We start from the raw sequence: 15,543 nt of genomic DNA, 5'->3' as shown, positions 1-15,543 counted from the left end.
TTCCTCATATTAACAGAGAATTAATTTTAATTCAAATTTAACTGAACAATATTTAATTGAATCCTGCCAGTACCATAATCACTTCTTCAGCTCTGCTTCACCGTATTTTACCTGCTGTCTCTTTCTCTTACTCTGTGTTTATTATTCTGTAGTGTTCTTGTTAGTATGTAGTGTGGCAACCTGTAGTATTGCTGAAAAGTAAGATCATATACTGCCCCCTGCTGATAGAAATCATGCAGCACTCTTACATTTGCAAGTTCAATCTAGTCATCGAAGCTCAGGCTGCAGCTTTTAAATGATTTACATCAAGAAAATATATTTTAAAAGAAATAATCCTAACATTCTGTATATTAGATATTTAAAAATTTTATCTAATTATTTCAGATCAGAGATTCTGGGATGGATTTTATTAATAACTCATACACCATCAAAACAATGAGACAACATGTTCTAATCTGTTTAATGATTTTGCCGACTCAATAAAAGACATAAATAAGCATATACACACACAGGTGACACAATTTCTATCCAGTAGTGGTGTCATGTTTAAACGAAACATTTGACCATCATCATCAATGTGATCTGGCTTTCATTAGTATTCCTAAATCGCAAGTTCAAATAAACATTCTGGAAAATTAGTCATACACATATGGACTTTACAAACTGGTTTAATAATCTGCCCCAGCACCTTGTAAATGTGAAGAATAAAGTGAAACACCTCCACATAATTCACAAACCTTCTAAAATGTGCATTTATTTGCTTTGCCTGTCTGACAGATGGATGGTGATTAGCATGAATAATACATATATATATTTACTCATATGTACTCATATGAAAAACAGAGTTCAATAAATAAAGAGTTAAATAAATTAATTAATAAATAAATAAATTAGGTTTGAACTCCAACAACACACCACACCATTTTTTTTGGAGGCTTTGAACCAAATTAATCACTATTCTTCAGATATTTACTCACTGTTTTGAAATGCTCAAAACAGGACATACTCTAATTGTTTCAGACGGCGGTCACTGTTTCATATTGCTTAAAATGGTAAATGGAAAAAAAAAAAATTGTGAACAAGTAAGTAAACCAATTCATCTGAAAATCATTGTTAAAGTGCTTGAATGAAACACAAAAAAATGATTCAGTTTCAAAATGCTAAAAGCACAAAATGAAATAGTTCAGAAAATGGTTTGTTTTGATATACTTGAACCACTAAGTTTCAAAATGCTTGAAACTTGAAAAAAGAAGAAGCTTGTGATGGTATTCACTGCATCTAATGATTCAAAACAGTAAGCGAGCTAATTCAGAAAATGCTCGAATGAATACCTCAGATATATCTATTCACTCAAACCAGTAAATGATCCAATTTGTCTGAACATTGTTGTTTTAATGCCCGAATAACTCTGAAGTCACTACTAAAGTGCTGAGTCATTTCAGAAAGGCAGTCAATTTCAAAAGCTAAAAAAACTAAGTGAAACAGTTGATTGAGACCCTGTTCATTGCATCTAATTGCAATAGTAAAGCGAGCTAATTCTAAAGACATTTTTTTCTATTTTGAAATGCTTGAACAAAACACGTCAAAAAAATGTTTTAATATGGTTGAACCACTACATGAGAGTTGCTTCAGAAAATTATTCATCTCAAAATAGTTAAACACTAAGTGAAACAATTGCTTCAGAAATTGATTCAGTGTTTTAAAATGCTTGAAACAAAATGAAACAATTGCTTCAGATAATTGGTCATTGTACTTGAACCACTAAATGAAACAACTGCTTTAAAAAATGATTCATTGTTTTCAAAATTCTTGATTTACTTATTGAAATAACTGCCTCAGAAAATGATTCAGTATTTCAAATTCTTGAAAAACTAGGCTAAATTAAAGTTACTTCAGTTATTCATTGTTTCAAAATCTTGAAACATTAAAATCATGAATTGCTTCAGAAAATTATTCACTATTTCAAAAAGCTCAATAACAAAATGAAACAACTGCTTTGGAAGATGACATTTCAGTATGAAGAACACATCTAGTGGACAGTTGTCCCTCACTAAATGCCACAGTTGCTGCTTCTGTCAGTCTTAAATATTCAATCCCACAATGCACAGTGCCAGGAACATCAAAGACAGTAGGTTTAGACTCGGCATCGTCATTGATGCTTTACCTGGAGAACCAGACAGACACAATGACACAAAATGACTAAAAAGGCAGAACTAAATGTGACAGCTGTAATCTATAATCTAATAGCAATAAAAACATTATATGGTTAATCTACCAGTCATCTATGTCTTACCCTTAATGCTAATTTTCCTGATTGGTCCATCACCTCCTTCGTAACGGCCTCGAACCATCAGCTCATAATCTCCAACTTGAGGCATGGGGAAGTCCATGAAGTGCCAACCAGTGATGTAAACCTTCCCGTAGATGTAGCCTGTTTTTCTGAACATCACCTGAGAAACACAAAAAATGAGGTTTTTAGCATAAACTGTAAGACTAAATGTGTTACAATTAATTGTTAAGGCATGTTGCTAGCATGAGCTAGACAATGAGCACTTAGCTGCATCTATTTCAGACTTCAAACTATTTGAGAAGAAACTGAACAGCTAGAAAAGGCAACATTTTAAAAATCCAATTTTTGTTTTATTTATTTTTAACTTTGAGCTTCATAATCTGCTGTGTCACAACTCTGGAATTGTGCCATATACGTATGTTATTAGCATTAGCTTCTGTAAAGTGGCTGTGCTACTCTGCAGTTTCTAGTTTTTCTTAAAATATCAGCAAAGTACAAAAAGGAAAAAAAAAAAAACTGACACACCCTTTACCCTACGGTCACATTAACTACAACCAACAGAAGCAAAGTGATGATATGCCAACAAATTTCAAAGAGCTGGCCTTTTGCAGTGACATTAGACAAATGTTGCTACGCCGCCAGCTAGGCACAGTGACTACTCGCTCAAACAGAATAAACCATGATAGCGGAAAACATCCAACAACAGTATTTTTGTACATATCAGTTTGGCATTTTTCCTCATATATTTTTGTAAAAGTTAGCGAGAAATAAACTCTTCTAAATCTAGAAATGCTGTTTTTGGAACTAAGACCTCTGAAGTGACTTACAAGACATCTTATAGACATGTTAGCATGCTAACTAGTGATACAGGAACGCCACTGTGAAAGACGCTGGACTGAACTTTGGTTCCATTTGGTCAGGCATGGAGGAAATTTTTCCCGTCCTTAATATGATCATTAAACTTTGTACACATTAACGCAAAGTAACCACGAGCTAGCCGCGCCCCAGGAATCCCCATTAAGTGCCAAATGCTGACTGCTTGTCATCCTCAGTGGTAGCCAGTACGACTGTAGGATTAGACAAGGTATGCAATAATGTACTCAAAATATGTTTTACTGTGATAATATGAACACCGCTTGACATGGCTACAAAGCTTTAAAAAATAAACAAACAAAAAACACCCACCTTATAGTACAATGGGAAAGAAATATTGCCAAACCAGTCGTACTGGATATGGTCCCACCACACGTACAACCACTTTCCTGTCCAGGAGATATAGCGCCACATCCTAGGAGGATCAGGTGGTGCTACAAATAAAATAAATTACAATTAAGGTGAGTTGTGACAAGTGTTTTTAAACTGTTTGTTGATCATAATTGCTGCATATTATTTATTGTGCATTGATTTTTTTTTCTGTTGGTCTTACGTGGTCTCTTGGTGAACATCTCACAATGTTCTCCAGGGGGCCCAAAACCAGCTCCGTTATAGGCACGGACCTCGATGAGGTAGTGTGAGTCTGGCAGCATGTTCTCCAACCGGGTCTGATTGACTGTGGCTGGAACAAATATACGATTGGCTCCTGGCTCCACGTCATCGTACTTTCTCCAGTATTTCACCTGGTCATCGTATATTAAGAAAAAGCACTGGAATTACAGTATCTTCCTCCTGAAAAGGTTGATCATTCCATGGAGATCAGCTGAAACCTGTCTAAGCAGTTCTATTCCAAAATGACTAGCAGACATGGGTAATGCATTTTGTTTGTTTTTTTTTTTTTGGTTTTGTTTTTTGTTTTTTTTTTTTGTTGATGGCTGACCAACTCCTATACCACTGCTACTGAACTGTACCTGGTATCCCTCAATGTACTGTTGCAGTCCGGTTCCAGTGTCTACCACTGGCAACCACCACACTAGAGCTTCAGTGGAGGACACTGGCCTGGCATAGATGTTTGTCGGTGGCTCGATAGGGACTGTAAAAGGCGGAAGGAAATGGGGAGGAGAAAATGTAATGCAGTTCAGTACCATAATTTTTACTAGAGCCCGACCGATACTAATTTTTGGAGGAGCGATACAGATACCAATATCAGGAAGTATAAAGTTTACAATGCTGATATATCTGGCAATATATACATAAAAAATTAAATGATCCCTAAAATTTCATTATCAAACCCTTATGACAAAGAAATATAACTGAGGCTTTATGTTTTACAATTTAAATTTAATAACTGTAAACAACCACAGTATGTCAACCTCAAATCACGCTGTCTTAACTTTGATTGGCAGTCCGTATTTGGATAAAATAGATGTGTTGAATATTTTTGCCCCACCTAGCTGGGGTGAATGAACGGCAGCTGGTCGCTTTGCCTCTGTCTCTTGTAGCTAATGTAACCAAGGGGTAATGGGGGTCACAGCTGTGCTTGATGCCACTGGAGCACCCACTGCTGGACAAAGTACATAATGACACCATTTCCAACAGCCAAAGTGTTTTTCTGCATTGTTTATTCAGTAAAATAAAAGTTTTGATATCAGCGAAAATAACACAGATACTGACATTTTCATGAAAGGCTCACATCAGCCAATCAATATCAGTCGGGCTCTAATTTTTAACTTGACAAGTTTGCCATTGAGCACAATTTTGGCACTTCCTTTGACTATCTCAAAACTGAAGATGCTCACCATCTCGTGGGTAGTAGATGACCTTGGTGAGGCTATAGGGTCCATCTCCTTTCACGTTAAATGCTTTGACCTTCACCTGAAACTCTCTGACCTGGAAGTCTTCCTCAGTAATAATGAAGAAGGAGTCTTTGTGGACATAACGCCTCGTCTCAGGATCTGAGATGGGCTCATACCACCAGTCGTAAGCATTGTGAGGCTTGAATGCCATGATGTAGCCAAATTTCTTACCGTAGAAGTCCCACGGTTGCATGGGCTGAGGTGTAATGAAAGGAGAGAAATGAGAGAGTTAACCTTTGCCATTGTTAGCAAAAAATCTGAAGCGTCAAATGTGAACACTGACTGTCCATGTGATGACAATCTCTCCATTTCTGCCTCCGTAACCTGCCACGTCCGTGGGTGCTATCACTGGAGCTGGGGGGAAAAATATTGCTTTAGGTGGAACATTTCCAAAAATGAACTTCAAATCTCTTTGTCTGCTTACGGGCATCCCAAGTTTTGATCTTCAGGGACGGGATGCTGGCTTCTCCAGAGCCATAAATATTGGTGGCGATGATTCTGAACTGATACTCCATCCACGGGTACAGGTCGGTCACTTCTGCTGTCTCTGCATTGCCATCGAGAAAGGTTGGAGCTGCAGACACAAAGGGCGTCTGTCAGTGGTTCAGTTTGCACTGTCACAATGTAGAGCAAGTTTGCCCCCTAATGGCGATGAGGTGTACTCACATGTGCTAGCGTTCCTCCAGTCATCTTCATAAAGAGCCCAGTAGTGTCTGGTCTGTATGGTGTAATAGAGAATTGGGCTGTTGTGTTCTGATCCTTTAGTCCACACCAGCTTCACAGACTTATCCCGAATCTCTTCTATACGGATCACACCCGGAGGGCCGGGGACACCTGGAGAATAGGTGGTGGGATGAGGGAGGACAGGAAGATGCATGAAACATGCAAGTTACAGTTGTGCTCAAAGGTTTGCATACATTGGCAGATTTTTTTTTTTTTTTCATTTTCAGAGAATATTAACAATAACACAAAAACTTTTTTCACTCATGGTTAGTGGTTGGGTGAAGCCATTTATTGGCAAACAACAGTGTTTACTCTTTTTAAATCATAATGACAACAGAAACTACCCAAATGACCCTGATCAAAAGTTTACATACCCCTGTTCTTTATACTGTGTATTGCCCCCTTTAACATCAGTGACAGCTTGGAGTCTTTTGTGGTGGTTGTGGACGAGGCTCTCTGATGGTGAAGCTGCCACTGAATATGTCTTGGACTTTATTTACATCAGTTACAAAGAAATACAAACAAGATGGCATTCTATGGTAAGTCTGCATGGAGTAGACATTTCTCAAAAACTGGGTGACTGTGCAAGAAGGAGAAGAGTGAGGAAAGCCACCAAGACACCCAGACAACCCAGAAGAAGTTACAGGCTTACGTGGCTGTGATTGGAGAAATTATGCACAGTGCAAGCTTTGTCTGTCTGATCTCATCTGTCAGCCTGTCCATCACTGTTGAAAACAAGAAAGGTCTCTGAACTGATCTTTGGTGGAATTCCACCTCCACCTTGAATGAGTTTGTCATTACTACTGCGCATCTCACTGCTGTTCCACTATCCTTGTACAGGTCCTGCACCATCCTCACATACCTCTCTGCTACTCCAGACTTCCTCATGCAATACCACAACTCTTCTCTTGGCACCCTGTCATAAGCTTTCTCTAAATCCACACACACACAACATAACTCCTTCTGGCCTTCTCTATACTTCATTACTTCCTCATCACCTTTGTTCCCTTCATAAAAATGCCCACTATAATCCACACCTATCACCACTCTTTCATGCTTGGACACACTCTCCACCACTTCATCTAACTCACTCCAGAAACTCCTGCACTTTCCAACCTACCTGTGGGGCATATGCACTGATGATATTCATCATCACCCCTTCAGTTGTCAGACACTCGCTTAACCTCCAACACACTCTTAACATACTCTTCCTTCCTTCAAAGTGACCCCACCACCTCTTCCTATCCTCACAACAACTTGAACCCACCACCTATTAGGGGTGCCGGAAAAAAAATCGATTCACGTCCGAATCGCAATTCTTATTTATTACGATTCTGAATCGATCCAAAATGTCCAAGAATCCATTTTTAAAAAGCATTTTTTTAAACATTGTCTTGCTTACTCCCTGCGTGTACTGTTTGTCAGGCAACGGCCTCCGTACTACAGCGTACCCGCGAGGGGAGGGTCCGGCGTGCTTCAAACATTCGTGAGCTGCAGCTCAGCATGGCGGATGAAGAGCTAATTCAGCCAGCACCGTCTTTGCTGAAGGCAAATTTTTGGGCGCATTTTGGATTTTATTATTTTGCTGCGTAAGAAGGAGCTTGACATGACTTATGCAGTGTGCAAAAGCTGCAAAATTAAAGTCAAGTACTTCGGAAACACTTCAAATCCGCAAGCCCACATGCTACTCTATCACCCGGAGCTAAAAGAGGGGAGCAGCGATATCTGCTGACTACTGACCAGCGCTTCGCTAAACTGCCAGCCAACTCTGAACGAGCAAAGCAGATAAGTAAATTTACATCTAGAATCACTTGATTAACCTTGTAAAGCTGTATTTTCTTAAACATAAACATTTTTTAAGTAATATAACTATTTCTCAGAGCTCTTTGAATCGAAAATCGATTCTGAATCGACTCGTCACCTCAATAATCGGAATCGAATTGAATCGTGAGTTGTTGTACGATTCATATCCCTACCACCTATGCTCCTGCTCTTACTTCCCTTCCAGTTGGTCTCTTGCACGCACAATATGTCTACCTTTCTCCTCTCCATCATGTCAGCCAGCTCTGCCCGTTTACCAGTCACACTGCCAACATTTACAGTCCCGACTCTCATTTTCACCCTCTCGTTTTCCTCTTCTCCCGCTGTCTCTGGACACGTTTTCCTCCTCTTCTTATTCTTCGCCCAGTGTTAATACACTTTAGTAAATTTACTAAAATAATAACTGAAGTATATAAAATCTCCAAAATAAATAATGAATGTTTGCGAGTGCAATGGTAAGAATATTTCATGAAGATGAAATGTTCCATTCAACTCGGCTACACCTTGTAGAAAGCAACATTTCATCTTTCACCGAATGAAATGTTCTTACCATTGCACGAATGAAAAAACATTATTTGTTTTATATAACAACTAAAATAGATCCTTGTCATTTGATAGTTTATTAATTTATAAACAAGAGAAAGGGGACTTACATTTTGGTGTGTGTCACTGATCCTTTGAGGTCAAGAGGTTCCAAACAGTCCAACACGAACTTTAAATAGCAGTCCAGTCCAATCCAAACGACAAAACGTATCAGCTTTGCTGATATCAACATCTCTCACGGTCTTAGTACGTACCTGATGATGTGCATTGACTTCTTCACATACAGACTGCCGTCTGCTTTCCACAGTGCCGTGAAAAATTTGACAGAAATTTGTCGAGCTCTTCATCCGACAGCGTTTCTACCTCAGCTACAGACGTCCCAGTGAATACTGCAAATGCCTCCAGATGGCTAACGATGTACTGCATTTGTTTTTTGCGTCAGAATGAGCACCGTCCATAAGCTCGTTCAAATCATCTGTCACCAAAACAAACCCCGCCATGTTTGTTTTTAAGCTAAGCGCCATTGCTGTTAGCATGAGCGCATGGTAGCCAGGTCACATGCCACACTTGAAATTAGTGCAGTATTTGTTCATGTGGAATATCCACTGCCACTGAAGTACCCACAGTTTTGTACATACATTTCTATTTTAAATATATATATAATCTGCGTGTGAGTACCGCACTCTTTGTGAGTGCGGTACTCACACGCCTCCTCTTTGTGCAGGTTCAGTGAGGTAATTACGCCCTCCGCTTCATCACCCTTTTTAAATATCAGAGTGTTAACTTGGTTTTCTCCAACTGCAATTTGAGTTTAGGATCCATTTCAGCCACTCTTCTGGCTTTGAGAACTCGAACTTTGGAGACAGTGAAGCTTGAAATCCTGTCAGCGCAGCTGCCATGCTGTTGATCGGGAGATGGTAGCTAGCGTTTGTTAATTTGTTAGCTTCACTCTCACTGTAACTTCTGATTCTGGCATACAGCGCGAGTTCTCTCCGATGAGTAAGCGCTTCTCCTACTTGTCGTTCTTCCACCTTCCAGAGAACTTCTGACACCACGGTTTGGTAGTTTTACCTTAGGATGGTGGTCAGCACAATGGCTTAGTGGTTAGCACTGTTTCCTAACATGAAGAAGGACATGGGATTGATTCCCACCTGTGGCCTTCCTGTGTGGAGTTGGCGTGTTCGCCCCGTTTTTGCGTGGGTTCCCTCTGGGTGCTCTGGCTTCATCCCACATCCAAAGACATATCAGGGTAAGAGGATTGGAAACTTGGTACTCTGTAGGTGTGCGTGTGGGTGTGAATGTGTTTGTTTGTCTATATGTGTCCCTGCGACAGACTGGCGTCCTGTCCAGGGTGTACCCCACCTCACACCCTATGACTGCTGGGATAGGCTGCAGCCCCCCGTGACCTTTAATTGGAGTAAGCGGTTGAACGTGAGTGAGTGAGTGAGGATGGCAGCCTTAGGAATCAGACTCGGACAGCTCTGTCTTAACGTCGTAAGTACCATTTTATTACAACACTGTCCCAGTTATAAGGCGCAACCACCAGAAGGTGCTGCATGGACACTGTACCGAATCGATCACCATCATGACAATATGTTGTAAAATTGGCTTGGTGGTATCTTGGCATTAGGTGTGCCTTGAAATCGCACCTACGTTAGCATGAGGTGAGCGCCTCCACTGTGAGCAACAGGATTTATAATATGCTTAAAAATATATACTTGTGGTAGTTGAGGATCTGAGTGAGGGGAATGCCTTAAAGCAGTGATTCACGATGGAGTTACGTCTGGAAAATTCAGTAGCGTTACATACTGTGATGCTAACATGAAAACTCCCTAGCATCATATAGCGCGATGCTAATGGGCTAATTTGCATTAAAAAAAACCTGCAATATAATGCAGTGCTAACAGGCATCATATAATGTAAGATGCCATCAGGCTACCGTGAGCATGAGCTGAACACCTCCACTGAACAAATGGGATTTATAATGTGGTTAAAAATACATATAATTGTCGTGGCTGAGGACCAAGTGAGGGGAGCACCTTCAAGCAGTGATTCATGATAGATTTAATCATTCACATGTCTGAAAAACTCTGTAGCATCACATAATGTGGTGCTAACAGCATGAAAACTCGCTAGCATCACATAATGTCATGCTAGTGGCTGTCACATTATGCAATGCTAATTGGCTAATGTTAGCATGAAAACTCAGCGTTACATAACTTGATGCTAACGGGCATAGCATAATGTAAGATGCCAACAGGCTAACGAAAACATGAGCTGAATGCCTCCATTGTGAGCAACAGGATTTTATGAGTTACAATTTTCCCTTACTAGTACATGCAAGTATGTTTCAAGTATACTTCCAGTTTACTTTTTATATACTTATCAGTACTATTTTTTGGTAAGGGTTGCTTTGAAAACTCTTACTGCACATCTTCAGGTAATTTTACATCTTACCTGGAAAAAAGACTAAGTATGTGTGGGTTTTAAACCGGACAGATACATCGATTTGGGCGTTCGAGAATCATGGTATAGATGTTTAGCTACATGGCAAATCATCGCAGGACTGACCTACGACCTTGAGGTCAGCATAAGCTGTAGTGTTGTCCACGACGGTCTGAGCCATGCAGCTATAGCGGCCCTCATGCCAGATCTGGACATTCATGATTTTCAGGTCACCTCTACCATTGTCGCCCTGATCAAGAAGAAGCAAAATAAGTGTAAGAGGAAGAATGAAAGGTACACTGGATTTTTTTATTTATGCAACATGTCAAGTGAGATTTAATAAAGGTCAAATGAACTTTCACCATAACACGTTCATAGTGCCGCCATTCTGCATTAAAATTGATGACTCTGAAGTCTATAGCCCAGATGAAAGTGACCTCCAGCATGGGGTCGTATGAAGCAGAGCATCTCAGAAACACGTCCTCCCCAACTTTTGCCTCTGTGTCTTCAGGAGGCACCGTGATCGAGGTGGCCTCTGCAAAGAAAACCAACTATGGAATTCGTATCCCTTCACTTGAGGATGACAAATCTCAAAAGCATCAATGAGCAGTTATTTACTAGAGCATGTGTCCATGGAGACAGATGTGAGAAAACTGGAGACCATTTGTTGAAAAATTTCACTGAAGTTTTTGTGGTGCCATCTGAGATCAGTTTCTGTTACCCAAAATCAGATCGAAGTAGGAACACCCCCAAGGTAAAGTCTACACCCTGGGGTACCGTTCCCTGGGATAGACTGTAATGAACTCTACCCCAGGGGTACCCTTCTCTGGGATAGAATGTAATGTACTCTACCCCAGGGGTACCCTTCCCTGGAATACACTGTAATGGACTCTACCCCAGGGGTACCCTTCTCTGGGATAGACTGTAATGTACTCTACCCCAGGGGTACCCTTCTCTGGGATAGACTGTAATGTACTCTACCCCAGGGGTACCCTTCTCTGGGATAGACTGTAATGTACTCTACCCCAGGGATACCCTTCTCTGGGATAGACTGTAATGTACTCTAACCCAGGGGTACCCTTCCCTATGATAAACTCTACTGTACCCTAGGGGTACCCTTCTCTGGATGCACTCTAATGTACTCTATCCCAGGGGTACCCCTTCCCTGGGATAGATTCTAATGTACCCTTATGTTTACATTAGGAGGATTTAAGTGAAAACACCCCAACCTATGAATGGGTTAATCGGCTGCAAGATGCCCTCTGTCAGAATCCAGCAACTGCCAACTAATGCCTCCCAGCATCCAATGTTTTTTGGAGTATAAGTCACACATGAAGCGTTTCTTTTTCTTTTGCTTTTTTCTTTCATTTTTTTTTACTAGTTTGGGGGGTCCTGCAAGTGCAAGTCTTTATATAGAACTTCATATTACATGGAGAATGGGCAGCGGTGGGGTTTGAACCAGGAACTTTCTGCACTGGAAACAACCGCATGTAAACACTTGCCCCCCCCCCCGTCCCTCTACTCAGGAAAATATGGCAGTCTACATATACCACAGGGCTAGACTCTAGGTTGCGAGTACATTAGGTGGTTTTAAAAATGCCGTCACCCTCTTTGTCTCTTCTGCTTTTGTGCTCTGACCTGTGATGGTGAGATATCCAGAACTTTCGGCTTTTCCTTTGTTATTCTCAGCAAAGCACGTGTAGAAGCCTTCATCATTTTTAGTCGCATTGAGAATCTCGAGACTCCCATCATACATGATGGAAATGCTAAAAATGAACAAACAAAAAAAATATTCAGACCAAAAATGACTTTCAGGTGAATACAGGTGGGTTAGAGTTTTCTGCCAATTGACTGCAGTATATTTTCTCTCAATGGCTCATACCGACCGTGTACTGTTGAAGAGAAGCTCTTTCTCCTTGGTCCAGGTGAAACGAGGCCTAGGAGCTGCTCGGGGTTTACATTCGATTACCACACGGCCGTCTTTGGCACCAAGAAGCTGCTTCTTCACTGGGTTAAACTCAAATGTAGGTGCACAGGCTAGAGAGAGATTATCAATCATGTTTTATTCATTAAGAGAGGACGTCATGCTGGACTTTGCCAAAATGGTAGGTTTTTAACCCATTGCTTTGCTTTTGGTATTTGAAGCAAAAACAGTGCTTACCGGGCTGAAATCTAACATTTGAGGGCAGTTATTTTATTTTATTTGCACTGCATTCGCATTTTCACTGGAAATTTTCAGTCAAGTCTGACATTGCTCATGCCCTTGGATCAAACAAACACCATTCTGACAAAAAATGGAACAAAAGTTTTTTGGGCCAGTTTTCATGTCCAGGGCTTACGCCTAAAACGTTCAGAAAAACATGCAATTTTTGCCCAAATTTCCCATTTTCACAGGATTTTTTTCAGTCAAATCCGACATTGCTCATGCCCTTGGATCAAGCGAACACCATTCTGACAAAAAAATGGAACAAAATTTTTTTTTTGGCCAATTTTCATGTTTACGCATGATTACGCCCGAAACGTTCAGAAAAACACGCAATTTTTGCCCAAATTCACGTTTTCACAGGATTTTTTTTCAGTTAAATTCGACATTGTCCGGCAGCCTGTCCTTGTTTAACATACACCGGGTCTCTCTCCTCCTGAGGAAACTCCTCCACAACTCCACAGCGATGAAGCAATAATACCAAAGCATGTAACCGCACAGGAACCTCCCGTTAGCATGAGGTGAGCGCCTCCACTATGAGCAACAGGCTTTATAATATGCTTAAAAATATATACTTGTGGTAGTTGAGGATCTGAGTGAGGGGAACACCTTAAAGCAGTGATTCACGATGGATTTACATCTGGAAAATTCAGTAGCGTTACATACTGTGATGCTAACATGAAAACTCACTAGCATCATATAGCGCAAATTTATAGTGGTGCATAATAAAATATTTGATTTTTTTTTTTTTAATCAATTGGGACTACACCTTTAACAAGAAGAGACCTGCAATCATCTTTGTTGCTAATGACAGTTTTTGAAGTGATGCCTAACAGGAAATTTGTTAAATAACTGTCCAAGTAAAAAGAAAAAAAATCTGCACACTTCAGGTCTGTTCACTTCAGGAACAGACCTGAAGTGTGCAGATTTTTTTCTTTTTACTTGAAAGTTTCTACTGAATCTTGCACCTTTTCAACAGATGAGCGGTGACTGTTCACTATTTTAAATAACTGTCCAAAAAGGACAATAGCATTGTTGCATGAATGCTGTTATATGTCTCATATGTATTTCTGTTGCCAATAATCGACAGTGTGTCCTTGTACAGTTGCTGGACAGGACTCACTAATCACTCGCAGCTCAGCATTGGCGTACTTGATGCCCCAGTAGTTCTCGGCAACGCACTGGTACATCCCCGAATCTTCAAAGGTCAGACTGGAGAACTTCAACTCGCCTTTCCCATACTAGAAAAACACAAAGCTCAAAGTTGCACTTACAACTACAACATCATTCTTTTAAAAAAGGGCAACTTAACATCAGACAGTGTAAGTTTTCACCATATATCCGTCTTTGAACCAGCGGATGAACGGGAAAGGCTTCCCTGATGCCACGCAGCGCATCGTGTGCTCCGAGCCGATGTCCACCTGAGTGTTATTGATGGTCTCTGCCCACTCCGGGGCAGCTGCCAAACAAAATTAGAAATTAAACCTGGTTATGTGCAATAAAAGAAGCCGCAGAATACAGCAGTTTATTTGGGAACTTGAAAGGCTCTGATTTATATGTTTGCTGCGTATTTCCACCAGGGGTCACTAATATTCCTGAATGAAAGAGCACCTACACTCCACGTAGAGCCAGGCCTTGTGCCAGTCTTTTCCCTTTGTGTTGATGGCTTCACACTCGTATCCTCCCACGTCTTCGTACTGTACATTGTACAGGTGGAGCACAGCTCCTGATTCACTGATCTCATGGTTTGCTGGCAGGTCTGTGGCGTCCACCTTCCTCCATACGATATGAGGGATGGGACTAAATAGATATCGCACAAACATGGAAATTAAATTGTTTTAACAAGCACTCGAAGACCTTATAAGAACAAAAGAAGCATGTACCCATATACTCCATCCATCAATCAACACATGCCTTCACCCATTCTTCATTTATCCACTAATCAATGCATGTCTCCACTCATCATCTATCATCCATCTATCCATCCATGCTTACACCTATCCACCATCCCTCTAATCATTGATGCTTTCACCCATTAATCATCCATCCATGCCTCTAAATGCATACGTCAAGAAAATGACTAGAAAAGGTGTGAATTTCAGTGAAATAATTTCCAGAAAATGGTCTGAACATTTACTTAATGAACAAATATACAAAATGTAATTGTACAGTTTATGAGCAGCTCAATGCTGAAGACAAGCAATTTATTTGCTAAGACTCAGCAGACAGGAGCCCCGCTGGTTAACCAGAAGGCTAAGGTAAAGTGGCTAACTGTAATAACTTTATTTTTAAAAGCTTCTTTACATTTAGTTAGGTAAATATACACACATTTACCTATAGGGATCCTCTCCACACTACTACTAAATACTTTGAAACTTTGAATGACATTTTCTTCCACTGGGTGGCAACAACAACCTGTTTACAATGAGTGTTTCTAGTTTGCCTCATACAGGTACAGTAGTGTTAAGAATAATAGTAGTGCGATGTGACTAAAAAGATTAATCCAGGTTTTTGAGTATATTTCTTATTGTTACATGTGAAACAAGGTACCAGTAGATTCAGTAGATTCTCACAAATCCAACAAGACCAAGCATTCATGAGATGCACACTCTTAAGGCTATGAAATTGGGCTATTAGTAAAAAAAAAAATAAGTAGAAAAGGGGGTGTTCACAATAATAGTAGCATCTGCTGTTGATGCTACAAACTCAAAACTATTATGTTCAAACTGCTTTTTTAGCAATCCTGTGAATCACTAAACTAGTATTTAGTTGTATAACCACAGTTTTTC

General features: G+C 40.3%; 1 protein-coding gene across 2 annotated transcripts in view; it reads right to left on the bottom strand.

Annotated features, from left to right (window-relative positions):
- cntn1b (contactin 1b) overlaps positions 1–15,543 on the bottom strand; it is a 39,668-nt gene that overhangs the window by 6,013 nt on the left and 18,112 nt on the right. The window contains exons 9-24 of one of the 2 annotated variants that reach the window (XR_004558691.1): positions 14,370–14,554; positions 14,089–14,213; positions 13,878–13,995; positions 12,438–12,588; positions 12,190–12,317; positions 10,914–11,086; positions 10,678–10,801; positions 5,686–5,853; positions 5,444–5,593; positions 5,303–5,373; positions 4,963–5,215; positions 4,135–4,256; positions 3,717–3,906; positions 3,476–3,597; positions 2,294–2,450; positions 2,032–2,164 (exon numbers count right to left, since the gene is read on the bottom strand). Coding sequence is in view for 1 of the 2 variants with exons in the window: in XM_034163204.1 (XP_034019095.1) it covers positions 2,082–2,164; positions 2,294–2,450; positions 3,476–3,597; positions 3,717–3,906; positions 4,135–4,256; positions 4,963–5,215; positions 5,303–5,373; positions 5,444–5,593; positions 5,686–5,853; positions 10,678–10,801; positions 10,914–11,086; positions 12,190–12,317; positions 12,438–12,588; positions 13,878–13,995; positions 14,089–14,213; positions 14,370–14,554 (2,320 nt within the window). In the remaining variant the exon portion in view is untranslated. Of the gene's footprint in view, positions 1–433; positions 2,165–2,293; positions 2,451–3,475; positions 3,598–3,716; positions 3,907–4,134; positions 4,257–4,962; positions 5,216–5,302; positions 5,374–5,443; positions 5,594–5,685; positions 5,854–10,677; positions 10,802–10,913; positions 11,087–12,189; positions 12,318–12,437; positions 12,589–13,877; positions 13,996–14,088; positions 14,214–14,369; positions 14,555–15,543 lie in introns of those variants that run through there. The other variant, XM_034163204.1, reaches the window with a different exon arrangement.

This window comes from Thalassophryne amazonica, chromosome 22 (assembly GCF_902500255.1).
Source record: "Thalassophryne amazonica chromosome 22, fThaAma1.1, whole genome shotgun sequence".
Lineage (NCBI taxonomy): Eukaryota > Metazoa > Chordata > Actinopteri > Batrachoidiformes > Batrachoididae > Thalassophryne > Thalassophryne amazonica.
The sequence above is the reverse complement of the archived record's forward strand: the minus strand, read 5'-3'. Positions and strand labels throughout refer to the sequence as shown.